Consider the following 27,495-nt stretch of genomic DNA (forward strand, 5'->3'; position numbering starts at 1 on the left):
TAACAAAGCAGAATTCAAGCAGGCCTTGATTTCCCGCACAAGCATTTAGAGCAATTATCTACTTTCGAAAGGATTCCCTGAAAGATAAGAGTTTTGCCAGACACATCTTAGTGAGCGCAGAGTCTTTACATCGCCGCTATTCAAGATCAATTTCTTCTGTAGGTTTTGCATTGTAGAAAACAAATAATGACCACATACAGTCAGGAGCAGATGCTTCACTTTATAAGCTCAGTGTGCCACCGCCGCAATAGAAGGGACTCTTATGTAAAAGCTCCTGTGGTTTTAACAACTCTTCTCAATGAGATAATGTCGCTGCCCTATCTGATGTACTCATCTCATATCTCTTTGCCCTGCAGGATGTTTCAGGCATCTCTTTATCTTCCACAGGAAGACATTAAGAGCTTGATGTTCGCCGACTGCATGAAGTTGAGACACTCATCTGTCTAAGTGCCATTCCTGTTTAAAATGAGGCCGAGAAATATACAGCAAATATGATGCTATCGCCACCCCGATAAGAGCCGTTGGCAGTGATGCAGATAAGGAGTGTGGTTATACCAATCATGTCCCTCAGAGATTCAGCAGATTGGTGTCGTATGGATAAAAAAAAAAAAAAAAAGCTTACACTATTGAAAAGGAAAGTTTTATGTTAACAGTGTAGAGTTTGTGACTGTGACTTTGTAGCGGATGTGAAAAGTCCTCTGAGCCTTCCTAACAACGTTCCTACCCGTTTGACTTATTGGGATATGTCACGGCCACGGAAAGATACATGGTAGAATAATGGCTGTGACCACGATCAATCAATCACCACGAGACACTGAACTGCAGTCGTTGGGGGGGTTTTTTGGAATTATTTTTTTTCTCGGTATCTTTAGGTTTGATTTCCTCTGCAGGATCTCGATGTTGCACTGAGGTAGATTCATCTTTAGATTATTGCTTTATAAAATTCAGAATGCCACATACAAGATATTTTAGGGGTATGAAATACAGTAGAAAAATGATCAATTACAGGGATCCGATTGAAAACTGAACTCCAAAGATATAAACACTTGCTTCATTGGATTTTGCTTTCCCACAAAACAAATGCAGTAAAATGAAAGAATGCAATGACGTCCAAATCAGCTAAACATAAATTAAGAACACGGCAGCTATTGAAAATGATTGGTAAATATTGATTGATTGATTTTAAGGAAAAGCATTCCACAGTGGAGCACAAGGGATACAAAGTCTTCACATGGTTCGTATCAACATACATTTAACATAAAAAGAAAGAAAACTCAGATTTTGCCTGAAAAAACATAAACAGCCACAGTCCAAAAACATATGATTATCTGAGACTGGCAACATGTCCCGGGCTCTTTCGTCCCTCCGCTGAGGCTCCTTGAGCCTCAGTCCCACTGCAGTTAATCCCTGAGCGCGGCGGGCCGGACGGTACGGTATGGTACGGTAAGGCAAGTCACAATGTTTCCTCAACATCTGCTCAAGTTTTGCCAGGTTTTGCCTCATTTATTAATTCAATTGTATTTATTACAGATTACTGAATGCAGACCAATAAATGCAAATTGTAGAGATGCAACCTGGTCATTAAAATGGTTTCAAATGGGATTTTGTTTTTCTGTGGCGGTCAGTGCCGTTTCTTCCTATAGGCGGACTAGGCGAGTGCCCAGGGCCCCCTTAGCCACCAGGGGCCCCCCCAAAGCTCTATGTGCAGCCTCAACTGAGAAGAATGACCTGTTTTTATTCTGTAGCTTTCTTTAGTGGAGAGAATTTTGAATCTCTTCGTTATAGTTTGACTAACTACGAGCCCCCAAACGTCATCTCACCTAGGGCACCCGCATAGCGAGAAATGGCCCTGAGTCCGATGTTGGGTTCCTAAACTGGCCCTCAACAATCCCCGAGATAAAGCCGTATAAAAGAAGACTAAATGGACTGTGGGACGAAGTGGTGCTGAATCTCATATGGCATTATTCACTCAACAAAAGTTACGATGAATTTACTGAAGACACTTGAACTTGAACATATTTGACAGTGAGTTCATGGCTAAGTCAGATTTTTTTTTTTTATTGCACTTTTTTTATAAACGTTTATACGTATTAATCCCCAGAGGATTTTTTTTTTTTTTTGTATTTATCTATTTTAATAGCTGTTTTAAACTGTATTCATCCCCAGAGGGGAAATTCCTTCCTGAATTATTTATTTCTGGCCAGGTATCCTTTTCATTACAAATTAAAAAGGTCCCACTATTTCAACCATCAAAAACGTGTGATTTATAGTATATCTGTAGAGAGTGGAATACATTCTGTCTGCATTAATACATAAGAGAAGGGCTAAGGTACAAGAGTGAGTCGTTTGTTGTTGATTAGGTTTTGTTTTCCTGGAGTGCTTCAAAGTGAAAGTGAAACATGGTGACTCTCGCGCGGCTCCTCCGCCCCGTGATGAGACCAGTGTGTGTGCTGTATCGCCTGGGCACGCGGGAGATGGCGTGGTTCGGCTCCACGGTGCTGGAACGCACGCGGGCCCGGATCTGGCACGGACTGGTCCTGCTGTGGCGCTGCCTCACCCGGTTCTGCTTCAGAACCGCTTCGGCACTGGGCCTGGTCGGCAGACCGGCCCTGCTGGGCCGGGAGGAGCAAGAAGGAAGCAACTCCGAGAAGGGCTACGGAGACTCGGACGTGGAGGACGTAGAGCAGGTGGAGGACGTAGAGCAGGTGGAGCATGTGGAGCAGGTAGAGGAAGTGGGGGAGGTGAAGGCGGTAGAGGAAGTGGAGGAGGAGGTGAAGGAGGTAGAGGAGGAGGAAGAGGAGGTAGAGGAGGAGGAGGAGGAGGAGGAGGTGGTGGCGTCCCACAACGGGGCTGCGGGGGTGAAGAGGGCCGGGGCCCTCCACTGGGACGAAGTCCGTAAGCGGCCCAAGTATAAGGAGGACGAAGAGCACGGAGGAGTGGACACCAGCGACGAGTTTTACTGCGACTACGATTCAACGTGGGAGGATGAGAGTGAGCAGAGACCGAGCAGGAGGTCCAGACCACCGGGAAGCTCCAGGAGTGTGAGTTAAAGAGTTCAGGCCGAGGGCAGCACCGTCTACCGTGGGAATACTTTCGGTTCGGAACATCAGGTGTTATGGAGAGTTCTGCATGACCTTCAGGAGAGAGTGTGTGCGCGTGCGTCATTTTATAAACTTTATTTATAGTTTTGGGACGTACAAACGTAAACAAAGTACACAATAAAGATTATAACAGTAAAATGGCAAAGATAAAGGAAGAACCCAAAAACTAATGCAAGAATACGTTGGTGTGGCAGGCTTCGTTGTGATATTTCTTATAAAATGAGAATTATATAAGTGACAATGTAATTATTGAATACCTCTGGGTGGATATTGATCATTGATGTACATTTTTTTTATTTGTAATTAACTTAAGCGACTCAAAGTAATAGTACTTGAATAATGGAGTAGAATTTTAAGTGTACTTTTATGGGTTTAAAATTTCCCTAATAAAATATAGAGATTAACAATTGTGCTTAGTTTCTTGTCATTAGATTCAAAATAAGTGAGAATGTTTTTCCCTTCAATATTGACTTTATGTGTGTGTATAGAATATAGTTCTCCAGTTCTTTCCTAAATGAACTACTGTATGAGTAATCACAAAACAGGTGAGTTACACTTTCAGATTCAGTTCCACCAAAGGTTCATTAGTTATGAATGTCAAGGAATGGAAATCAGTAATGTTTTAACCATTAAAGACACAGGATGATGTCATTATATAAATACTAAAGTTATTATTCAAAATGTGCCTAAAGCATGGGTGTCAAACATAAGGCCCGTCGGCCAAAACCGGCCCTCAAGATGCTCCAATCCGGCCCACCAAGCATCGTGTCAAAGTTTCAAAGAAAATGCTTTTTTGGGTTTCTATTAAACAAATTACTTAAAAATGCTCCGAGTACACTTTTGTGTAAATGGGAGAAAAGCAACTTTTCTGAAAGTCTGCTACTGAGCATGCGCACCACGGCCGTAGCAAATAGTTCTTCTGCACATGCACGAGTACATGGGCAATAACAACAATGGCGGCCTCCAGAGTGACGTGACTCCCAGTCCAGCTTCGTCTGGGTCTTGGTAGTTTACAGTTGACATTCACCGTTTCCATGTAAACAGACATCGTTTTCAAAACGTTGCCATGTAAACGTGTAACTTTTCTGAAGCAGAAACACAAAAGCAATACATTTTCACTTGAAACCCTGTGAATGTTCTCCAACTAAATAAAAGATTCTCTGCAGTCACGCAGAACTCAGCATAACACCTGTCCTGAGGTCGTCCTCAACTGCAACTTTTCCTTTAATTAATTCCTGTTGTCTTATTCTGAAAGGTCTGTTTTTTTTGTTTTTCAGTACAACTTCAGGAATTTTGAGAGAGCTGCAAAAGACATGCAGAATTTCAGGCACAAGTACCTTGTAAGTCAGCCACTACACACACACACACACACACACACACACACACACACACACACACACACACACACACACACACACACACACACACACACACACACACACACAGTCTGTGTACACTGCAGATCTTCATCTTTGTGTTCTCCAACAGAATCAAGGCAGGGCGAAGCACTGGAGAAGCAACAAACGTGTGAGTAAACAGCAGTGAGCCACTCGCATGACTGCGTTCTCCAAAGAAGAAAAATCCATCAAATTTAATTTTCTTTTTTTTTACCTGGAATAGGACGACATGCCTAATCTGAAGTTTTATCTTGGAGAAGCGGCTTCGCAACCAGATAGTAGGTTTAAAACACTATAATGATTCAATCATTGGGATCAAGGGATCAGTCGTTTAGACTTTTGGGGATGTACGTGACCTGACAAAGGAGACAGCTGTGTGTCGTCACCTGTTTGATGTTTAAGTTATGTAAAAGAACATACATGACCATAGAAAAATAGTGTTATTGTAACTTCAACTTTACCAAATCACATATTACTCACATCCCTTTCACACTTTTTTTATGAACTAGATATTTTCATTTCTGACTTCCACACTCAATGGACTGGAAAGTATGATCAACTGGAACATGTGCACACCTTCATTCAGTGGTAAGTGCTTCGCTAATCCCAGTGCCTTTGGAAAGCCTTTCCTCCCTGTTAGTAACCAGACGTGTCTGTCGAAGGTTGTTCCCTCTGCAGGAGCCCGGGATGAACTACCAGGCCAGTCCACTCACAGCAGAAGAAGTTGAGGTAAAGTGGTAAAAATCTGCTGAGGCAAAGTTCCTGGAGAAAGTTTTTTTTTTCCCTCTGATGGGAGTCGTGTGTTTATTTCCAGGAATTTCGTGAAAGTGAGGTGGCGAAGGATAATCTGCTGAACTCATACAAACTCATGTTGGACTTCTATGGTATTGAGTTGTGCAATCTGGAAACGGGGGAAGTGAAGAGAGCTATAAACTGGAGAGACAGATTCCACAACTTGAACCGGTTCGTAAAAAAGTTCATGGAAAGCTAAAAGTTTCTAAATATGCATTTTCTGATTTGGTTCAGCCCAACTGATCCAATGGCTCAATGCTTAATCAACGACAGTCAATTCTGAACTGAAATTCTGAACTGAAATAAGTCTGACACCCCTGACGTTGAGTAACAATCCTGCAAACTATCCATTTCATCATTCGACAGCCACGGACACAACAACCTGCGCATCACCCGCATACTGAAGTGCCTGGGAATCCTGGGATTCGAGGACTATCAGGTCCCTTTGGTCCGCTTCTTCCTGGAAGAGACGCTCATCAGAGGAGAACTTCCCAGGGTCAAGGAGAGTGTCCTCAGCTACTTCGTGTTTGCTGTGCTTGATAGGAGAGAGCGCAGGAAGCTCATCAAGTTTGCCTTTTGCAATTACGATCATCGAGATGAGTTTGTGTGGTGCCCAAAGAAAATTCAGACAACATGGTTGCAAAAGCAAACAAATGTTGGGGGCGCTCGTGATTCCAGTCCCTCGCCGGACTCATTGAGCCAAAACACTGAAGTTCCAGATGATGCTGATGAAGACGACACTGAATCTTTGTAAAAGATCTGAGGAGGACGTGAGTCGCTTGGTGATTCTCCCTCCCAATCACCCAAATGTAGATCAAGTGGATTGTGTTGTTTCTTTTTTAGTCATCTAAGTGGGGTTTTTTCCTATTTGTATGTTTGAAATAAAGATTGATAAATAAAAATATTTTTAATAATGGATAATTAACAAACACTAAACTGCCACGCTACATATATATGTATGTGTGTATGTATATTTTTTACCTATTACCTTTTATTGTAAATTATATAGCACCACAATAACACCAAAGTTGGGCTTTTTCAAGGGAGTCAGTTTCTTGTACACATTTTGAGAGTCTAGTCCAAACGTATTTTAATTCCGTTACATTCTTCTTCTTTTTGGGGGGGAGGGGCAGCTAATGTGCATTGAAAAAGCATCTGCAAGAGTGCATTCATAGTCTTTATCAGGTGAGCGCTTCAAGTAGCACAGTAAATTATACAAAACTGTTTTCTCACTTCAGTATTTCTATTTGAGTCTTGAACTTCTAGTTGTATTTTAATATTCTGGTTGTCAAGACAAAAGTGGAAGATTGTCTCGTTGAAGACATCATTGCAATTACTGTAAAGAAATTGACTATAATTAAAAAAAAAAACATTCAACAAGTTTTAATGTTTCTGTCCTTTTATTTAACATTTGAACTTTGTGTTTTTATTTGTAATACAGGAATGAATTTATTTTTAGATACTTTTACCAGCCAGACTGTGTCGGTGTTGAATTGAATAACAGATTTACATCCTGGAAGTGTGAGGACACACACAACTGCAAATCAAAGTTGCGACTGATGGTTCTAAATTGCATGTTGGTATGAGTGAGTGTGAGGAAGAGTTGGTCATATAATAGAGTGGTGACCTTCCACTACAAGCCTGACTTGGATAAAGCAACTATATGGAGAATTAATGAAATTCCTCCGATAACTGCCAATCTGACATTCCCACATCAGACCATCAATTTAAGTGGGCGGAACTCTCTTGGCAACATTTCATAATTATTACCAACATTTTGCTTTTGGGCTTATCTGTGAGGAGTTTATATTCACAATATTAGACTTTTTCCAAGACTTAACACATTGAATTGTTTTATTTTGAAATTAGGGGTAATATGAGTATTTTAGAAGTGTTTATAAAACACCCTGTTTTCCTGAAAATTCTACTGCCACATGAGTATAAATCCACTGAATTAGACCAATCGTTTCCAACCTGTACCCGTCAAGGGGCACCAACAATTATAATCAGACACAAGAACGTAGCGCAGATCCACAACACTGCTTAATTGTTTGTAGGTTGGTGACAGTGGGTATAAACCACAGTTGGCTTTACTGTAATGTTCCGAATTATAGGAAGCGTCTGCAGCCATTCCAAAAAAAAAAAAAAGAGGGGAAGCACAGTAATACAAAAGAACTTCATCAAACAGGTTTAATCGTTTGAGCCAAAACAAAATTAAGAGATTCATCAACAACCATTTATGGGGTGTATTCTGTAAATATGTAGAAGTCCTTCAATTCAAAACTGCTCAACATACACACACACACACACACACACACACACACACACACACACACACATTTGTGTCTCAACAATGTTGCCTTAACCATCGCATTTTAGATATATGGCTTTTTTCTCTACTTAGAAAAGTATTATTAAAAACATCAGTATATACACAAATACAATACTATTTACACATTGCAAATAGTGTATTAATCAATTAGATTGTTGTTTTCTTAAAAAAAAAAAAAAAAATGATGCAGCAAAGGACAAATTTGGACTGAGTAGCGTATTTATAACAGTTTGTACACAAGCAACTAAAATGTTCTTGCGGTTCTTTGCGCTTCAACTGTGATTAACTTAGAAAGCCTCCAGTGACAAAGAAAATACAGTCAAAGGTGTTTTGTTCTGGTAGGAACACGTGTGAAATTTTTACCAAATACTGACTGTCCACATTTACAATAATGTTTTCAAACTGGCAAAATGTTTTATAGCCACAATGTCCAAGAAGAGCAGCTATGAGTCCTTTTTCACATTCTCTGCAGGTTTACCACTCTCCTTGTGGGCGTCGTGTTTATGGTCCTTTTTCTCTTCTTTCTTTTCCCTGCTTCTGCTTTTTTCTCGACGATCTTTGTTTTTGTCTCGATCTCTCTCCCTCTCCCTCTCCTTGTCTCTATTCCGGTCTCTGTCCCTCTCCCGGTCTTTGTCCCGATCTCTCTCCTTCTCCCTCTCCCTCTCCTTCTCCCTCTCCTTCTCCTTCTCCTTGTCCTTCTCCTTGTCCTTGTCTCTGTCCCGATCTCTTTCCCGGTCCTTGTCCCTCTCCCTGCCCCGGTCTTTCCCACGGTCCCTGTCGCGGTCTCGTTCTCTGCTTCTTGATCTGTCTCGTTTCCTGTCACGATCGCGTTCCCGATCTCGGTCACGATTTCTGGCTCTGTCACGGTCGCTGTCTCTCCTGTCCGAGTCCCTAGTTCTTTCCCTTTCTCTTTCCCTATCTCTGTCCCGATTGTCTCTCCTTTTGTCTGTGTCCTGATCTTTGTGCCGCTCTACCTCAGTCTCCTTGCGCCGCTCGCCCTCTCCCTCCCTGCGCCGCTCGCCCTCTCCCTCCCTGCGACGCTCACCCTCACTGCGCCGCTCGCCGTCCGCTTCCCTGCGCCGCTCGCCCTCACCCTCCCTGCGCCGGTCGCCCTCACCGCGCCGCTCGCCGTCCGCTTCCCTGCGCCGCTCGCCCTCAGTCTCCCTAGGTCGCTCACCCTCGGCCTCCCTGCGACGCTCGCCCTCAGTCTCCCTGCGACGCTCGCCCTCGGCCTCCCTGCGCCGCTCGCCCTCCGCATCCCTCCGCCGCTCACCCTCGGCATCCCTCCGCCGCTCACCCTCGGCCTCCCTACGCCTCTCACCATCGCGACCCCGGCTGCGGTCTCTCTCTCGACTCCGCTCCCGATCCCTTTCACGCTCCCTGCCTCTGTCCCACTCTCGCTCCCGGCTCCAGCGCGTTCCCTGCCCCCTGTCCCATGAGGGCCTCCCTCCGTGAGGACCTTCCCTCTCTTTTTCTCTATGGCGGTCCTCTGATACCTCCCTCTGTCTGTCTTCAGAGGGCTGCAAGGAACCAGGACCCAGGTCACGGTTTCCTACTTCAAAGCGGCTGAAACGCTCTCCACTGCGAGGTTCAGAGTCCCCGCCAGTAGAGCTACTCCTCCTCCTCATTTCAGGAGAGTGGCGACGCCAGCGGTCCTCCCTGTGTAGGTCTGAGCTATGGGTACCGATGCGACTCGGGAGACCAAGTGGGGAATCCGTCGGGGTTGGCAGCAGTGGCCCACTGTGCCGGACTGGTCTATTCTCATCAGAGTGTCTATCGAAGCGATACACCTCCGATCCTCTGAAGGGCTGAGAAGAGAGAGGTCTGTTTTCCTGAGGCAGAAGACCTCGGTGCTCCTCATACAATCCTCGGTGTGGAGGTGAGGATGACAATCTGGAGCCCCCGTACTGATTATGAGGACTGAAGAGCTGTCCAGTTAAGTCCCCACTGTGAGGTGGACCTCTTCTTTCCTCATACTGGTTTGGTAGAGGTACCCGATAGAGTTGACCGGGTGGATTGCCCTGACTGTCTTTAAAGATATGGGGAGCGTTGGGATTGTGATCCACATTCATCTGCAAAGAGATATTAGGGGAATCTTTGTTATATTGGTCTCCAGGTCCTTGAGGTTGGTCACCCATAGGAGGCCGAGTCCCATGGTCACCATAGATGGATGGAGGGGGACCTCTGGAACCAGGGAAAAGGGTTGGAGGGGGAAGCTTATTATCAAAGTGACCAGGTGGCAGTGCTGTAAAAGGTGGTGGAGGGCCTCGGTTAGCAGGAAAATTAAAAGGTGGCAGAGGACTACCGAATCTTGGAGGACGTAAGTTGGCCTGTCCGGCCAGATTAGGAGGTAGGGGAAGGCCTGGATGTGGTCCTTGTTGTCCAATGTGCTGTGGGGGAATGGAAGGTTCAAACATTTGAGGAGGGGGGCCTCTTTGAGCTATTGGAGAGAATGGGGGTGGTCCTCTGGGTGGCACAATATTCTGAGGTGACGGTCCAGGAGGCTGCTGCTGCTGCAGCTGGGGTTGAGTTCCTGGCCACTGATTCTGATAAGGAGTGTATGAAGAATGAATTGGGCCATACTGCTGACTGCCGTCACCATGCATGGGAGGACGACCGTGTCCAGGGAGAGGGACGCGTATGTGTGGGGGAGGACCCTGCATTGAAACGGGGGCTGACATAGGGGGAAGACCCTGCATGCGTGGCACCATGGATGCTAGTGGAGGCCTCATTATCAGGTTTTGTCCCTGCATGGAATGGGCAGGGGGGAAGTTGGAGTGTGACGGAATGTCAACCGAGGGCCTGTACTCCTTGTCAAAGCCTGACGCTGACATTTGATGTGCCATGTGATGTGAATGGGTGTCGACTATCGTGCTCTGAGCAAGTACTGGGATTGTGGACGTTATTGTGGAAGTATTCGTAGGTTCATTAAAATAGCTTTTAGCTGGTGTATCTTGGTTGGTCTCGTCATACTCAGAGTCTTCAGCAACTTTTAAAATACTGGCAGCATTAGGCCAAATACTGTACTTGTCCAGTTCTGTTTCAGCTTCAACTGGCTCATTTTTCTGAGCTTTCACTTCTTTTTCATCCATATAGCTGATCTCCATATCAGGATCTACCTCCTCTCCTAATAAAGGAATAGAGACCTCGGTCTTGTCCGAGTCCAGGAAAAGTGACGTCTCACTTTTCTTTTCCTCTTGAGTCAGTGATGTCTCCATGTCTTGTGACACCTCCGTCACTTCAGCTGTGTCGGGGAGCTTGGGCTCTTCAACCACAGGCTGCGGCAGAGAAACAGGTTCGGTCGACGAAGCAGATGTCTCATCTTTCTCCTCAGACGACTTCCTGCTGTCATCAGCCTGGCGAGGATCCCTGGTCTGCCTGGGATCTCTCCGTTGGCTGATTATGGGAGCAACTGATGAGGATTTAACGAGTTCTTCAACCTTTTTGCCAAGCTGTAGTAGCTGAGTGTTCACCAAAAGTGATTTAGTGGGTTGGGTGGAAGAGATTTGCTGCTCTCCTTGTTTCTGGGAGGTTTGGTCCCCGATCTGTTTAAGGCGCTCCAGAATTTTTTGTGGATCACTTATACATTCAGGTGCCGCCTTAACTTGACCTGGAACTATCATTTTGACCTCTTCAAATATAGAGTCGTCTTCCGGGTCATATGCCACATCATCTGCTTCACTCGCTCCAACCTCAGGCTGCTGAGAAACTGCAGCTTTGGTTACCGTTTCAGTAGACCTCTTGGGCTCATTATAGCCCCGGCTGGGATCGTATTCCTCTTCTGGGTCGTATGGTCTATCATCTTCATCTTCATCCACCGATGTCTCTTTAGAAATCTGTGCAAACTGTCTCACAATGGGATCTAACAATGTCGAGGTCGGAGCAGATTGTTCTGAAGCTTGATCGGACGGAGAGTTGGAAGCATCCGAGTTTTTCTTCCAAAAAAGGGTCTTGAGAATGGTCTGAAGAGGACTGGCGTTGGCTGCAGAAGAGGCCATGGAAGAGGTGGAAGTTGTTGGCGAGTCCTTGCCCGTGGTAGCGGATGACACCGGAGCTTTGATAGAGGATAATAGGGAAAGAACAGAGGCGGTGCCGACAGTGCTGCTTGAAATCTCAGAGGAGCTGGATGGAGGTGACCCTGGGGGAGTCGTACTGAAGGGGATTTCAAGACTCTGCCTCAAGCTTCTTTCTGGTTTGAGTGAGAGAGGAACCTTTGGAAGACCAGTCTCATCGGCATCCGTTGTCTGAATCCTGGACCGCTTTTCCTCAGTTTCTATGGGAGCACCCGCACGCTTTCTGTCCTTCTGGCAGATCAGCAGCCCCAGGAGGAGGTTGGGTCGAGCTGGTTCGAGTCCTGCAAATAGAAAAGAAGTTAAAATATTGAGAAACCGTTTTAAAACGGAAACGATGTTTTCATTTTAAAAAAATGGAAGACTTGTGAACAGAGGACAAAGAATACAGGTAAACGGGGGAAATCTAAAATGTTGCTGCCATTTCAATTATCTCGCCGATTACTTAATTCAACATTGCGATGACAGTGCAGCAAGTTTCTGTGTTTCCTTTTAAAGTAATAAGTATGCAGTTGGTAAAATTTGCCAAGATTCATTACCCACACGCTTGTGTTTTTATGATAGCCAAATGCTAATGAAGCCACTCCAAAACATCAACCTGGGGGGGGGGGGGGGGGGGGGGGGGGGGGGGTGGGACAGTGCATCTAAGACAGCCTGTAACTGTGGGATGTCACGATCATCCTGCCTGGACATAAATGTAAGGATCTTCTGAGACAGACATCTCGTGGTATTTGCCATTCTGAGCGATGAACAACCTTCTAACCTTCCACAGCCACACTGGTCATGTGGGGCTGTAGATTGTAGGCTCGAGTCATCCTTGACACTTCAAGTGTGAGGATAGGTGTAGGACCATTGGTTTATACTTCAGTGGTGCAGTAAGTTCCTACATGAACAGCAGTTCAGTGACTGACAACTTAATTCAGAGAGATGCATTGATTACGAATTCATTCAATGTTTATATTGGTCAAGTCTGGAGAAACAACAGGCTGAGACCGAACTGACATGGCACCAACCCTCTATTCAAACTTTCTTTATTAGAAATGTGTGGTACAAGTCAGATACATAACACAGGACAAAGGAGCCGTTACATGCACAGTCAGAACAAGGGGCGCCGGCGCCCTCTACAGTTCAACTCCTTAATAACCTCATGATAATCATACTCACCACAAGTAGAGAGACAAAAAAAAACCAAAACAAACCAAATTACACTGAACTGAAAATTTGCTTTTGTGTAATCCTCTAAATCCTTACCTGGCCCATCAAATGGTAATAATTTGGAGGGTAATGGGTCCTTTGAGCCCAGTGGGATGAGATAGAGGTCTTTGATTCGGCGGTTGTTTTTTTCCACCACGCCAAATCGCTTCCTGCTGCTAAAGTATGAAAAAAGAGAGACATATGCCACCTCCTCTTCCTCTGTTGCTGGGTGGAAACGGATCAAGCACAGCTCCTGCGAGGTGGAGGGACAAATGTTTATAGGCAACATATGGCATTTAAAAGTAAAACACCCAGTCACATTTGTGAGAACGAACCTTGGAAAGAGATGTTTTTAGCTTCCCAACGTAGTCCCACACTGTGTTCGGAGGTATCCTGCCTCCGACTTGAATCGTGTCTGGCAGGTCCTGTACAACATCGACAAGAGTGTAAATCATGTATTTGTTTCTAAGCTTTGCTATTGACAAAGTCTACGGATCAACTCCAAACTAGAAATTCTAAAGATAGAATTAAAAAAGAAATAGAAACTCCGGACGTGTTCGCAAAAGTTACCTCTTTCAGGTATTCAAAGGACCCAGAGACGAGGTACGCCTTAGTCACAAACTTTGCGACTAACGGCATGTTGATGAACCCTTTCCAGATTTTCTCTTGACCATGGAGGAAGATTGCGGTTTCCCCCTCAGGAGGAGGCTCAGATGTACTAAGAAACACACAATCATTTTCATTTTAGACATGCACCGACACTAAAGCCTAACAATGGATGAATAATTCACTCATGTGCAGTAGGTATCTGTCAAAAGCAGAGCATGAAGGAACCAAACTGTTCTAACTGACCAATAGATTTGTACTCTGGTGGTAAACGAGCAAAAAACAACCCGGAGAAAAGTGCTAGTTTACGACAACTGTTAGGAAGGTTTAACTAGAAGGAGATTAAGCACCTTGATTTTGATAGTTTGGTTGTAGCCGCTGGAGGCGGGGGTGCTGGCGGCAATGGCAAGGGGCCTTTTGGTCCAACCTCGAGTGGAGCGGTCGCTGCAGCTGGAGGCGCCTCAGCTGCAGCGCTGGTGGGTTTTTCTGGGGCAGGGAAGCTGACAGTCACCGCAGAGCTGTGCCTGGCCATGCGGGGATCCCTGCGAGTGATGGTGACAGAGGAGACGGCGGGGGCGACAGGCGCAGGGGCCTGAGCTGGAGGAACCATCATGTTGAGGTTCTCCTGATAAAGCTGTGGCTGTGATTCAGGGACAGCTGGCTCCGCACTGGACTGGTAGGATGCCGAGGCTGAAGCCGGGTGTGCCGACGGCTCTTGGTGTTGGCTTGCTGCAGAAGCTTGGGAATGGCTGACAGGAGAAACGTCCCCTGACCTGAATGAAAGGGAATCTTGTCCCGACGGCCTGGATTCAGGCTTTTTAGCGAGTCTGGCTTTCTTAGCTGCAGGATCATCTTCCATTTTCTGCCCTAAAGTGCAACATAAGCATTAATACAACATTTTATAACAACAAAAGAAATTGAATTCCCCTGGAAATGTTTTGGTCAGACACTTCAAACCAGCATGTTTACTTACCTGTGCATATTTTACAGTTAAGGTCAAACAGGTGAGCTTTGTGTTCAGAAGTGGTGTCTTTAAGCATGCTGCTGAAAATGTCTGGCATGCTGTTTCCACTCTTTGGCTCAGCGGAGGACTGAGCTGAAGGTGTGGAGCCAGAGTCATCCTGGTCCTGTGAACACATGAAGATTTCAGATTTTACACATGAGCTAATCCGAATGGATAACAATCTGCAGTGTAACAACCACAACCTCAGATTAAAGTTTAACAAAGAGAGGAAGTGTAAAGGACAGGTTAGAGCGCATGTCGGCAACGTTACTCAAATTGAAGCTCCATGCAGATTGAAAAGATGAGAAAGTTAGGAAAAGCAGCTTGCCACAACTTACTGTAGCAGAAGCCACGTGAGAAGATGAAGTAGTGCTAGTGATACATACATCAGCATCAGACGTTGGTGGAGCATCGTCCGTGTCAACACTGTGGGAGCTGGAATCGTTCCTGTTGCCCATTTTTGACTGGCCTGAATGGGCCCTGGAGCCCGGAGACTGAGTCTGCACATGGAGAGGATGTTAATAACTGCCACCATGCAGAAGATCTCAAAGTTTCAGTCATCACTCTGACTTGCAAAAAAGGCTTATTTAAGAGAGCGGCCTTTACCTCAGCAGCTTCAGGTTTTTTCCACTCGGAGAGCTCTTTGGAAAGCAACTCCTCAGCACTTAGTCTCACTAGTCTGAAGGGACTAACCTCGCCGCCTATAACCCTGTAGAACAAGCCCTATACAGAAACACAAAGGGAGAATCTATTAATATCACCAAACAGGCTTTATGACACCACTTAACTGCTCATTTGAGTGCTTTCACATCTGTAGTGACTCACTTTATTTTTGGGATCCTTCAGGTTGAACATGAGGGATCTGTACTTGTTCTTGTACTTGCTGTCTGTGCTGAGGCAGATGTTAAACATCTCTTTCTCAATGGCGAATGCCAGCTTTGCCACCTCATTCTCTGTCATTTTCAGATCATCACTGTCACTCACCCTTAAGGCAAAAAAAACAAACATTTATAAAGATGTTCAGCCGATATTATACGTCAAAGTATCGGGGGGGGGGCACGTCATTGGAAGGTGAGCTTTGTGGGACACTTACCTTTTGTAGAGGATGTCTGTCAGTGAGCGGCGAATGTTTGTCCTCATCTGTTTGTTGTGTGGAGGCGGCATTGGGGGAACATGAGGTGCCGAAACTGCTGGATGTGAAGGTCTAGAGGAAGAGGAGTGGCTGGGCGGAGCTGAGGAAACTGGAGACGACGGTACTCGGGATGACGAACTGGACTGACTAGTGCTACTTGATTCTTTCGGTTGGGGCTGCTTCTTGGGAATGGTGAAGTTGGACTTCTGGACCCTGAGTGCTCCTGTGGCGTGGATGGGCCCAGGAGGGAAGGGGGATGAGGCCTGGGCTGGTGCCGAGGCTGTTTTTTTAGACTTTGCAGCATTTGCAGTGGAAGCTGAAGCAGGTTTTTTGGGTGAGGTCTTAGAGGGGGCAGCTTGAGCGGGGGGCTTCTTGCCCTTTGGAGAAATCTTGGCTGGCTTCACAGGTGGGGGCTTCTTGTTTGCTTTGGCCTGCGATGAAGATCTTAAGGAGGGCCTTCCAGGAGGCGGGGTCAGGTCCTTCTCCTTCTCCTTCTTCTCAATTGGCTTCTCTTCTCTGGGAGAGGCTGGAAATCAAAAACAAGAGCCAACATTTAGGGAACTGTCAGCTTTTCCAGTATCAGCAATGACATAAGGGCTGGTATCATTTTTGCTGGATTAGACACCCTCAGTAATGTCACTTAAAATAGCAGCCACATGTCACTGCCCACATTTCTGAGGGAAAAGAAGCACTGTTGACCTGCTGATGAAGCTTTACAATGTAACATTTATCAAAACCAGAACAGTGAAGGTCGTAGTTATGCACTCTACAATAAACACACAAAGTTAACAAATGGAAAACCCTCTTCTTTATATGAGTCCATGACCGCAGATAGATTGTGCTGTTCATCCAGGTTCTTTGAGGAGTCACTTCCCGCTCTCCAGTGGAACCAAGAACCACCACGTTGGACAGGTTGACTGTTTTCCATATTTTCACATCGACTGAGGCACAAGCCACCTTGTGGAAACTGCCAATGAACCCATTAGTAACAATAACCTGGAGGGGGGGGGGGGGGGGGGTACTAGTGTGTCCATTTCATCTGAATGTGAGACGTGACACCTGAAGAAGCTGCCTTAATGCCACAAGTCTTACGCATCATTAACAAATGATAAAGACACAGATTAAAAAAATCCGACATGCAAGTAATTTCAATTTAGCATTAGAGTTTTCCCTATCATTTAGAGTAGTTGTATTTTTAAGCAAGATACAGGAACTGTACTAATAGGATGACCTCTGACCCAAGGAGCAAAAAAAAAAAAAAAAAAAAAAAAAGTCTCATTTATGAGTCATTGGACATATACAGGAAGATCCTCCACTGCACACCACTTCAACCGCAACAGTAAAATCAATTGCAACTCACTTTTCATAACTCATGGCAAAGACCTTGGAAACAGTCTCCTGAAAAAGCTTCACTTTCAGTATGGTTGCATTAACTCCACTAAATGTCTTTAACAAAGGTTTGTGAAAAGCAACAATAAGGCACCAAAAGCAATCAAAATAATCTAAAAAAAAAAATAAGTATCAAAATATCACTCAACCAAAGACCCAAATGAGCAGAAGTTTCTGAGATAACGATGATTTTCCGGTTTAACTACTCTACCAGAGAACATCTGGACTTTTCTTCGATTGGCCCTTTATCAAAATTAGAGCTGTAAGAAACCAAATCGCCTCGTTAAACCTAATTCCACTAATCCCAGTTCCCAATCTCATCAGGTGCCAAATGTGTAGCAAAAAAATCTGAAACAGGATCTTCTTCTCTGTGGTTGTCGTCTCCCAAGTTCCGCTCTTCGGCTTCTGTATCCAGCGGTGGCCTTCCGGACGTCTGCTGCGTTCAGGTCTTCACAGCGGAGGGTTCTTCTTGCCATCCGAGGCCGCCACACGTCCGGGTATATGTGCACGTCTAATAGTTCTGTATGTCGCATTGAACTGGTAAGGATGTCCCACAGCAAGCCAACACTGCTGACAATCAATTGAGCCATCCAAAAATCTGTTTATCACCTTTTATTTAAAAGCCAGTTTCGTGCAAGTGATGAATCATATTCAATATGCGTCAAAAACAGCTTGAGAGCGACAAAATGAACGTCCGAATCGATCCATGTCCATCACCCTCATGAACATGAGACTCGGACACCTACCTGCTGAAGAGAGGGAGGGTGGCATCTGTTCTGTCACCCACAGCTGAGGTGATGAACCCGGGAGGTTGAGGAACTCGTACAAGTAAATGAAGCAGGTCATTTTCCCCCAAACACACGCACACACAAGCCCATTTCATTCGGATCCGTCCACACAGGCTGCAATTTTGTCGTTTTCCATCTTTTTTTCTCCTCCCGTGAGCACTACATCTACACTTTCTGGATTCATTCAATTCAGGCTTTGACTCCACACTGTGGATCCTGATTTACAATCTGCTCATTTCAGTCGTCTGCTGGCCGCTAGAAAATCGTACACCTCATTAACCGAGGCCAAAAAAGTCTCCAAGTTTAAAAGGAGCAGAGGTGATTCTTTCAAAAAAACACAATGTCTTTCTTGACCTGGAGCCACTTGAAGTAAATGAAATGCTCTTGTGTGTCGTCGATGGAGCGCTCAACAGAAGTATCTGGGAACCGCTGAATACTTACCAGACTTACCTGTTCTCCAGCTGCCAGGAATTCATTAACATTCACTTCCTGCAAAATCCCCAAACCTTTGCAGACGATGTGAATAAACTAGTGTACACACAAGTTCATCAGGTTGTTTCCTCCCCCAAGAGTGTTAGCACGACAGGAACTACATTTATAACACAAGAGCAGCACTGTGGTAGGACCCACTCAAGACCTTCAAAGAGATACATACACTTTTTGTTTAACACGGTTGATGATATGGGTGTAGTCTTTTCTGGTGTTACTGCAATGTAATTATGGTCGCTGGACCAGGATGCAGTGGCCGGCGGGGGCGGGTGCTCCACGGCGTGCTCGTCTTCGTCGTCCTCGTCTGGATCGGGACTCTGGTCCTCCTCGCTGTCCGACTCCTCCCGGGCCGTCTTCTGTGCTCTCTTGCCACCAGCACCACCCCTCTGGGGAAAGACGAGAGGCAACATGAGCGATTTCAGTGGCCGAAGTATTGAAGTTTGACGAGTAGTGTTCAACAAATCAATACCTCCAACAGTCTTCTATTTTCATTGCTGTCTGCAGTGTTGACAGCAAGCAAATCATTGCTTTTCCAGCACTCGTCATCTGGGGGACTCTCGGCCTCTCATTGAATTTCTGTTAAGTTTATCGACGCTATTCTTGGACGACTTGCGAGCAAAAAACTCATTTAATGAACTGCTTTCAGCAGTACTGCAGTACCAGCAGTACCAGGTGTTAACCAGGTCGTTTTTCAGCCCAATGAAAATCATTTCCCTTGATGGAATATCACACACAACTTGGAAAATGTGGAAGTTGGTGGACCTTTCACCCAATACTGTGCTGTAAGTCATCTATATTCAAATGTTTAGGCCAGGAGTCTGCAACCACATGCAACTCTTTAGTTCCTCTATATTGGCTCTATGAAGCTTTCTGAATATTAGTGGTTTAACAATTTTTATCCCATTATCTTGTAAATTTTTATTCCAATACCTGGTTAATTTGGAAAAAGACTCCTGGCTAAAACTTCTAAAATTGCCATTAAAAAAACGACGAGAAAACAAAATTGTCAAAATTAGTTTAAGTAGGCTAAAAATCTGGCACAGTGAGTCTTTGAATGGAAAAAATAAAATAAACCCATTAAGGTTCTCAACAAGGCGAGCCCACAACAAAGTCAGAAAACTCACACCAGACAGCAGCATATTGACTATGACCACAGGCCAGTGAGAGGCTGCAGTGCAATGATATCCAATGAAACAATGCAAAAGCTTCTGGCTTTATGACGACTCATGCAGGATGTCCCAGTCCCAGGCAGTAAAGAAAAGCACAACAACGATGGCCACATTGTTGAGCAAGCATGGAAACCCATGACAGATAATTGACATATTTTATTTTCAGGGCAGCATTTATAAATTCTCATTGGAAAAACTCACCTCAAATCTAAACATGTTGGGGATCATCAGCAGCCTTAATTGACTCACATTTGTGGTTAAAGTATGCAGTCAGCTTAGGAGGAAGACCACCAACATCAAACCTGCACAGCGGGAGTTGCACTGTTTCGTGCTCCGCCATGCCAGATTGAAATTAACGCTTCGTTGTCCGACTTTGGCAAAGCTTCAGTCCTTCATCTGATTTAGGTGCATTAGAGCAGGGAAACCTCTGACCCAGTGGTTTACACCTTTTTGTTGAGGGTCCCAAACCGTTGTTAACTCAGGTGACCCGTCCACCACAGCATGTACAATTAGACACACACACAAAAAGTAGAGGGAGCCTCATTACGCTCCATGTGAAATACAGTTTCTTTGTTATATTCTGTAACCACAACTTGTTTTTCTCTTGGGATTAACTCTTTGGGTTCACACACCATCTCCGGGTGCTGGGTCGTCTGGTGCCGCTTCAGCTTGCAGTTTCAAACTTTCATTCACCAGTTTTTCACCCCCAAAAAAATTCAGCTCTAATCTTGGCCATTGGTTCTATGAAGACAGTCCATGTAAATCTCTCAGTACACATTTATCTTTTTGACCAATTTACCTTTCTCTTTAGCCTGACACTCCAATTTTCTCTCAAACTGCTTACACTCTGTAACAAATTAAATACTGACTGACCCGTTTTTAAGACAAAATGCTTCACCTGATAAAATCATGACCCACCACCCCACCCCAGCCCACCCCCTCTATGGAAGCTATGGAGGGAAGAGGCTTTCAAAAGTAAGAGCTGAAAAACACTGATTACGACACAGATTCTTTTACCATTGTAACTTAATAAAAGGTTCTATGCGAGCTACATTGTACAAGTTTGCACATTGGGTGAAAGGTGTCAGTCATGTTGTGAAATCATTTCAGGCGTCCATGTTACCTGTGATGGGGACTTGTTTTTCTGAGCGTTGGTCTTCTGCTGAGGCTCTTTGACATCAGTGATGGACTTCATGGCTGCAGCAGCATGTCTCAAGATGCAGTCGTTTCCGCAGTACACCGAGTCGGGCTGGGCGTCATTGTCGCAGCCGGGGCCGATGCATTTGGGAAGAGAGGACTCTTCCTCAGCGACTTCCCCCGGCGTGGTTTTCACCTCCACGTTGGAAGCGATCTTCGGCTCCGCGTCTGGCGCGGCTCTCTGGTTCGATGAAGACGCGGCCTTCTTTTCCACCGTCGCTGCAGCCTTCAGGTCTGCTTTAGGCTCTGCTGGCTGCTGCACTGCCTGCTTCAAGTCGGTACAAAATAACATTAACAGCTACTGCTTATCACGGTCATTTTGCTCACTGCTGCAGTACTGCCCCGATTCTCAATGTTCGACTGGCTTCACTGTTCTATTCATTGTCAAATCCACACAACTTTCCTGGTGAAGCTGTCAGGTTCAAGGAATGGTCGACCATCTTCTGCCCTGCATTGTATTCATTTGTTTCACCTTATCGAGATTCAGTTCCTCAAGCTTTGCATTTATTATGAAATATCTTCACCACAACATTTGAAGAGCACAATAAAAAAAATGCTGACGTAGCATAGGCTAGTAATTTATTACATACATGTATACTTTGTCAGCATGTACTAAATACTGCTAACATCTAAAATCACAGTGATCAATGATGAAACAAACTAGTCTCGTCATATTAAACACTTTTTGAAAGCAAAACGGGCCAGAGGCTTTTATTGTGAAGCTGCTCCAGGAAATGCTCGTTGCACACAAGTAAAAGTAGACATTTCCCTTAAATCTGCCACCACTCGCCTGTGGTATAAAGTTTGATATGATACCAAATCTGATGGTCATTTTGCCCACAAATTACCATACTGGTTATAGTTTGTTGAAAACTGTTCTCAGAGAGGAGGTTCTCTCTAAATGTGCATTAAGGAGCCAATATAGTTTCACATTTTGTGCCATTATCCATGAACTGAACAGACATAACCGCACAGCAACCGTATAAATCGCTGAGGCTGTTACAAAAATATTTAACAGCTATTAAATGCCCAGTGAGACAACTGTTGAGTGAATGGAAAGTGTTTTCATACCAGTTGCTAAGACCTACCGGCTGAAAGATCTTGATCTTCTTTTTCCCAGTTGGATTGGTGGCTTTCTCTATCCTGCCCTTGATGCCCATGTCCTCGGAACCCTTCTCTTCAGGTCCGGCCGAAGCCAAAGCAGCTGCTACAACCTGAACAGCTAACAAACTGGACCCCGCTCCGCTTGTGTTCGTCCTCTCAGCAGTTGTAGGAGTGACTGCAGAAGAAGCAGCACTGCCTGAAGAAGCAGCGTCAGCTCTGGGCCTCCCAACGTCTGAGTTGGTGGAAAGGAAAGATGTAGCAGGCCGGACCACCTGGTTTTTCTTAGCTGTGCAGTTGGGGCAGACGTAGTCTTCCCCGTTTCTCTCCATCAGACGGCCTCGAGCCTCAGTGATGCCCACACAGTCCCCATGGAACCATTCCTCACAACGGTCACAGCAGATCATGAACCTACAAAGTGCAGGAATTTCACCCATGTAATGGTCATCAAACTTTTTGTCCAGCAATCCTTTGACATTTACACTTGAGCATGAAATCAGTTCCAGCACTATCCAACAGCAGTCCTAGTTTAGCGGCAGCTCGTACATTCATGAGTGTTCAGCAGCAAACTGATACACTGTGCATTTCGGCACTTTTCTTACTTAAAACTTCGACACAAATTGGAGCTCCGGTAGCTTGTCTATTGAATTTTACCAGAGGCGAGCCTCAACTTGAATGAGTGAGTGAGCTAAGTCACTAATTCACCACCTGCTTTGTCATTAGACCACTTTTGATAGAGAAATGGGAGCAGACTGGAAGCCCCCCACATTAGCTGCAACCTGCTCTAAAGTCAATCCCTTTTCCCAATTTTCTAATGAATTTCCTGCCTCACATTCCCCGTCCACTGAATGATATAATAAGACGTATTTGTGAAGTCACATCACCTCTTCATAATCCAAAAAGCATAGTGGAACATACCGTTTGTTGTGTTTCTGACGACAGATGCAGTAAAGTGCATTGGGGTCGTAGCCTCCCTCATCGGACTCAGTTGAAGATGAAGAGGAAGACGTTGAAGAATCGTCGTCATCATCTTCATCGTCTTCTTCATCTTGGGCCTGGGGCTTGCGTGTCTTGACGGCACTTTTGTTGGCTCTATGTTTTGTTTCAGTAACAGGAGATGAAGCAGCTGGGGTGGTGTTCCTCAGTACTCTTTTTTTGTTGATATATGTCTTTATTGGTCCCCTTTTTACAGGTGTTGCTGCAGCCCTTGTCTGCTCATCAGGCTCCACCTTCACATCGTCTTTATCAATACTTTCACATTGGTTCTTCTCATCTTCTTCTTTCTGCTCAGAGTTCTTTTCTAACCGAGTCTGTGATGCATCATTGCCCTCTTCAGAACTGGGGTCACCCTCTATGTCTTCATTCCCCTTGCTGATCTCCTTTTTGACAACATTTCCGCCGTCGTCCTCGTTCTCTGAACTCCCATCATCTTTGGCAGCAGCTCGACTGCGTCCCCTGGTCAGCCTACCGCCCCGGGTTTTCATTTGAGTCTGACTCCGTGTGCTACTTCTCGTCCTCCTCTCTGGGTAATCTACTTTGTCATCTGAAACCGCGGCATCCCCATCAAAGCTGGCCTCTGAGGCGGTTTCTGCATCAGTTGGTGTTTGGGAAGGTGGATCCCCACTTTCAATGCTGGGTGGGGCGCTTCTTCTCGTCCCTCTCTTGGTGGTTAAGAGAAATTCTTCTAGTTTGTCAGTACGCTTGGGCTGTCTGCCACTTCGTCGGACAGGACAGCGGCTTTCTGAGTTGTCTGTCACTTCCACGGGCATCTCTGTTTGCAACAGCAGACGGACAGAAACCCCAAGTTGTCTTCACGGATTTTGAAGATTTTTCTGCTTCCTCTAGAAACGTTTTAGGCACATTCTTCTTCTGTTTCACATCAGTTTCAGACTGGTCCTCATGCCCATTGTCCTTGCCAAATCCTGGAAGCATACAAGAAAATCAAGATGGATCCATTTAGGATTAAACTTCCAGTAAACCTGTAGTAAAAAAATATCTAAAATAAATACAAGTACATTATAGTGTGTTAATGTTTTTCAGGGCTGTATACGTGACTAGAAAATGCTATAAATAAAAGCTCATACGCCACCAAAAAGAATCAGAAAAGCTGACATAAATGCATGAAATGACACTGATAAATAACTATAAATTCAGCTAATGATGCTTTTCTATAACGGATTGAATAGCGTTGTCAAAAGTAACAATTCTTACAGATGCTGCAAAGATCAAATAAAAGTAAAGAGGAAAAATCAGCTCTCTAATGGGACAGTGGCCCAACTATAATGACATTTTTTCAATATCCCAATGTCTGGTTATTGCCATGACTACACAGGTGGTGCAAGAGTAATCTGACAAACTCAAAAACAAAATTTACAGTCCAATCTACTGCAGTTCCTTCAATGATTCATTTGATGACAGCAAAAGATGAAAATTCTAAGGTTTTCCTATAACAAATAGTACATCTTTGTCTGCTGGTCTGTTGACAACCATATGCCGCCCTCTTCCTGTCACCTATGCCCTCTGCAACCTGTGTCTAATTACAGCCAACAGCTGACCAAATAATGCAACAAAACAGTTCTACACCAACAATCAACACCAAACTGTTTTGAGATCAGGTTTACATGGTTTTCCAATAAAATATATTAAAAATACCAGCTCGACATACATCTATCCTTGACCAACGCTTTATTCATTCTGAATCCCTTAAAGAGAGAACCTTCATCCGAATTGTTGCCCAAAACTTCAAACTTATGTGGTGGTGGGGTAAAATTCATTCAAGATACTTTGAGAACACACACTCTACAATTCCGACATTTTCAACCAGAGATCATGGAGTCTATTTTCAAACAGATTGTGTACAGATATGAGTACAAGAGAAATACTATGAGTCTTTATTTCAAATATTAATAATTGAAGGTTACCATGTCTGGTGCTACGTCAATCATATTTAATATTCTCAGTATAGTTAACACGACTGACTAATGAGTGTTTTGTATTCAAATCGTATACGTTCTCTGTGAAGGGACACAGTGGCCTCACTTCATCTGATCCCCATAGCACTGAGCTTCGTGGCAAAATGAATATAGCTACTCCGAATTGGAACAGCTACAATATTCAGATAATTGAGAAAAGAAACACATAGAAAACAAAGACGTTGAAATTAGAAATTGTTTGTACAAGCACCCCCAAAACCCAAAGAACATGCTTGAATAAAGATGCCTGAAAGGAAATTATGCTTAAAATGTGTCATGCAAATCAAGAAGCCCTGCCAAATGACCATAATCTGTATCCAGGATTCACTTTTTCCCCCTTTTTTTTGTGGCCTAACATGCAGAATCAGTCTTGGGTTTTAATCGAATGCATCTCCTCAGTTGAGCTGCCGCTCATTCATGCAACACATACTGAAAAAGACAACATTCGTACCTGAAGCTTAGCTCTTCCTCAGAAAAAACAAAGACTTCTCATCAGTTTTGGTACAGGTTAAAGGCTCTGCCAGAAAGAGGAAAATGCAAGTTAAGATCAAAGTGCTCTGCACTTTGGAGGATCACGAAATAAAGGAGTGTTGTGTTTCTCAATTCATCCATTTCCTAATCCTAACCAAAGTTTTAAGCTCACAAAAAAGGGCTTCTACAGTGCTACATTAAGCATCAGGATAACAATGCAGACAAGGATCTAAATAAATGTCTGGCGTTTTTAGGTGATGGGGGTCATTAACCGATTGCGCTGCGCAAATAATTTATCTTATTTAGCGCACATATTGGCTGATCGCGCAGCCATGGGGTAGGTTAGGATTAGCGATCGATGGATCTTTGCGGAAATGACATTCAGTATTCGCGCAAATCGCTCAAAAGCGCTTTTCATAAACACTTCAAAGCACAAATGAAATGACTTGAACACACTGGCGGAGCGTTTCCACTAAATCCTGACAGTACACAGCAAATCTGAGAATGAGTTAAATCCTTTAGTGAAGCTATATTGTTAAAACAACGCACGGGTGTGTCTACACCGACAACATCCAGGGAAAACGCACGAGGACCGCCAACAACGTGAGTGCAGTCACGACAAGGTGCCACGTGAATGAAAGAATAACTGGAGCCAAGAAATATGAAAGGAGGCCGCGAAGAACATCAAAAATTGGCAACATCTTGCTTGTTTCCAAGCACTTAGTCGATTCACCAACGTAAAAACAAAGGTTATTATTAGAATGCGCATGTTAACGGCGCGAAAGGGGCGTAATCGGGCCCAGTTGCTGCAGCTTAAAGTCTTAAAAGGGTAGAAACAACGGGCCCTGATGGGCACGATCGAGCCAAACGTCACACATGTAAACTATTAATGTTTTGCAATAAAGTCATGCCCGCTTAATACCAATATCTGACGTTAGCTGAAGCTAATGGCAGCATAACGTTATATAAAGTGTACCTCAAGCACTCCCGACTCCGACGACCCGGCCGCTGTTTCGGATTAACTGGCTTCCTTGGTAACTGGTGACCGACTTCATTTAGCGTCCGGTAATAGCATATGTTAAAATAATGCCTAAGAATGGGGCTACGCTTTGAAGCTTTATTGTAAAGGCGTTTTAAACGGCGTTGCCAGGAGAAGCTACGTAATTCTGCCGAGTTTTAAACATCCGCAGTTACGAGACGCAACAACGACGGCCACTAAGGAAGTCGGGTCACCAGGTAACAGGGAAACCACTTGATCCGAAACACCGCGGATCAACATTGCGCCAATTCCCTTCATTTTAACCCGTAGCCTCCTCAAGTGGGTAAATTACCGATTAAATAGCCCAGTGGAGAACTTGGTATAACAACGAAGAGATATTAAAACTCAAAATTATCCGTCTCTTCGTGAATAGTTTAGCATTTTATCGAGGAGCTGAGCGTGCGCTGCTAGCTAACCCACGAGAGCTAACGATGGCTAAATTGCGGCAAGCATGGGCAAGCTAGAGCAAATCCCGACCTAAATGCAATTCTTACGCATCCCTCGCACATGAAACCAATGCCAAAGTCACGACGAGTGCGAATGCGAAACTTTTTCCAAAAAGAAAACGAATTCTGGTTTAACGTAACAGGAGATACGTTATTGCAAAGTTGCTTGAGTTACCCGCTCGGGCACAACAACATCGGTATTACGGACAACAAAGAGACAGCACTATGCAGTTGAAATATTAACTACTTGCACTTTACCCACCTAATAGCTAGAAATACCGACGGTATGCCCTCGCTCTTTCTCCGGTCAATCCTCCATTTTCCGTTCGTGTTAACTCAACTGACTGCGGCAGATGGCTGACCGTCCCGACTAAACTGCTCCGCTCCACAGCGCCCCCGCTGGCCAGGAGGAATAATGAGCAGGCTCAATAACAACACCCGGTTTGTTTGCTTTGGGGGCCGAAAGTGCGTTTTTTAAAATCCAGAATAAGGAATGTATTTAACGAGAAATGTAAGTATATTTAAAAAATATCAGCTTCTGTAACCTTTATACTTAAAACTAAATGTTTTTTTTGCTCTGTAAAAGTGCCTTAAGATGACGGTTGTCTTCAGCACAATATCAATAAAATTAAATTTTTCATAGAAAACTTCAATTTGCAGACAGTAAGACAACATAAAGAAATAGGAATGTGTTTCTTTTTTTTATCTTAAAGCTTCTGATGCATAAAATACTCCATATGATAATCTGCAACCATACTGTCATACTAAAAATAATCCATCCATCCATCCTCTATATTGGATAAAGGA

At 44.5% G+C, this 27,495-nt stretch overlaps 2 protein-coding genes across 5 annotated transcripts; one reads left to right on the forward strand and one right to left on the reverse strand.

Annotated features, from left to right (window-relative positions):
- Positions 1-2,383: 2,383 nt before the first annotated feature.
- Positions 2,384-6,649, forward strand: LOC308108903 (opioid growth factor receptor-like). The gene is made up of 8 exons (XM_080462210.1): positions 2,384-3,041; positions 4,379-4,441; positions 4,590-4,628; positions 4,722-4,776; positions 5,008-5,086; positions 5,161-5,227; positions 5,313-5,461; positions 5,657-6,649. The coding sequence occupies exons 1-8, from the start codon at positions 2,400-2,402 to the stop codon at positions 6,042-6,044; spliced, it is 1,482 nt and encodes a 493-aa protein (XP_080318336.1). The 5' UTR covers positions 2,384-2,399; the 3' UTR covers positions 6,045-6,649.
- An 819-nt stretch (positions 6,650-7,468) lies between these two features.
- Positions 7,469-27,060, reverse strand: dido1 (death inducer-obliterator 1). Of its 4 annotated transcripts, none has more exons than XM_080462019.1 (16): positions 26,951-27,060; positions 25,184-25,249; positions 22,679-23,682; positions 21,748-22,171; positions 20,586-20,924; positions 18,460-18,679; positions 15,589-16,153; positions 15,321-15,480; positions 15,102-15,218; positions 14,882-14,995; positions 14,466-14,619; positions 13,843-14,359; positions 13,457-13,604; positions 13,222-13,311; positions 12,944-13,139; positions 7,469-11,976 (listed from the first exon to the last, which is right to left on the reverse strand). In XM_080462019.1, the coding sequence occupies exons 3-16, from the start codon at positions 23,527-23,529 to the stop codon at positions 8,066-8,068; spliced, it is 7,806 nt and encodes a 2,601-aa protein (XP_080318145.1). In that variant the 5' UTR covers positions 23,530-23,682; positions 25,184-25,249; positions 26,951-27,060; the 3' UTR covers positions 7,469-8,065. The 4 variants fall into 4 exon arrangements, with proteins under 4 accessions (XP_080318145.1, XP_080318143.1, XP_080318146.1 ...); XM_080462017.1 differs by having other exon boundaries at positions 20,586-20,927; XM_080462020.1 differs by lacking the exon at positions 25,184-25,249 and having other exon boundaries at positions 26,951-27,036.
- Between the last annotated feature and the right edge of the window lie 435 nt (positions 27,061-27,495).

This window comes from Lipophrys pholis (assembly GCF_963383615.2).
Source record: "Lipophrys pholis genome assembly, chromosome: 4".
In the NCBI taxonomy this organism is placed as follows: Eukaryota; Metazoa; Chordata; class Actinopteri; order Blenniiformes; family Blenniidae; genus Lipophrys; species Lipophrys pholis.

Excerpts from the sequence above, each read along its gene's own strand:
- LOC308108903 (XM_080462210.1), top strand. The coding sequence starts at position 2,400 with ATGGTGACTCTCGCGCGGCTCCTCCGCCCCGTGATGAGACCAGTGTGT. Across the intron at positions 4,777-5,007 it reads AGCGGCTTCGCAACCAGATA|ATATTTTCATTTCTGACTTC; the intron begins GTAGGTTTAAAA and ends TTTATGAACTAG. Across the intron at positions 5,087-5,160 it reads GTGCACACCTTCATTCAGTG|GTTGTTCCCTCTGCAGGAGC; the intron begins GTAAGTGCTTCG and ends TGTCTGTCGAAG.
- dido1 (XM_080462017.1), bottom strand. The coding sequence starts at position 23,529 with ATGCCCGTGGAAGTGACAGACAACTCAGAAAGCCGCTGTCCTGTCCGA. Across the intron at positions 20,928-21,747 it reads AGATCAAGATCTTTCAGCCG|CAGGCAGTGCAGCAGCCAGC; the intron begins GTAGGTCTTAGC and ends ACCGACTTGAAG. Across the intron at positions 14,360-14,465 it reads TAACTGTAAAATATGCACAG|GGCAGAAAATGGAAGATGAT; the intron begins GTAAGTAAACAT and ends GTTGCACTTTAG.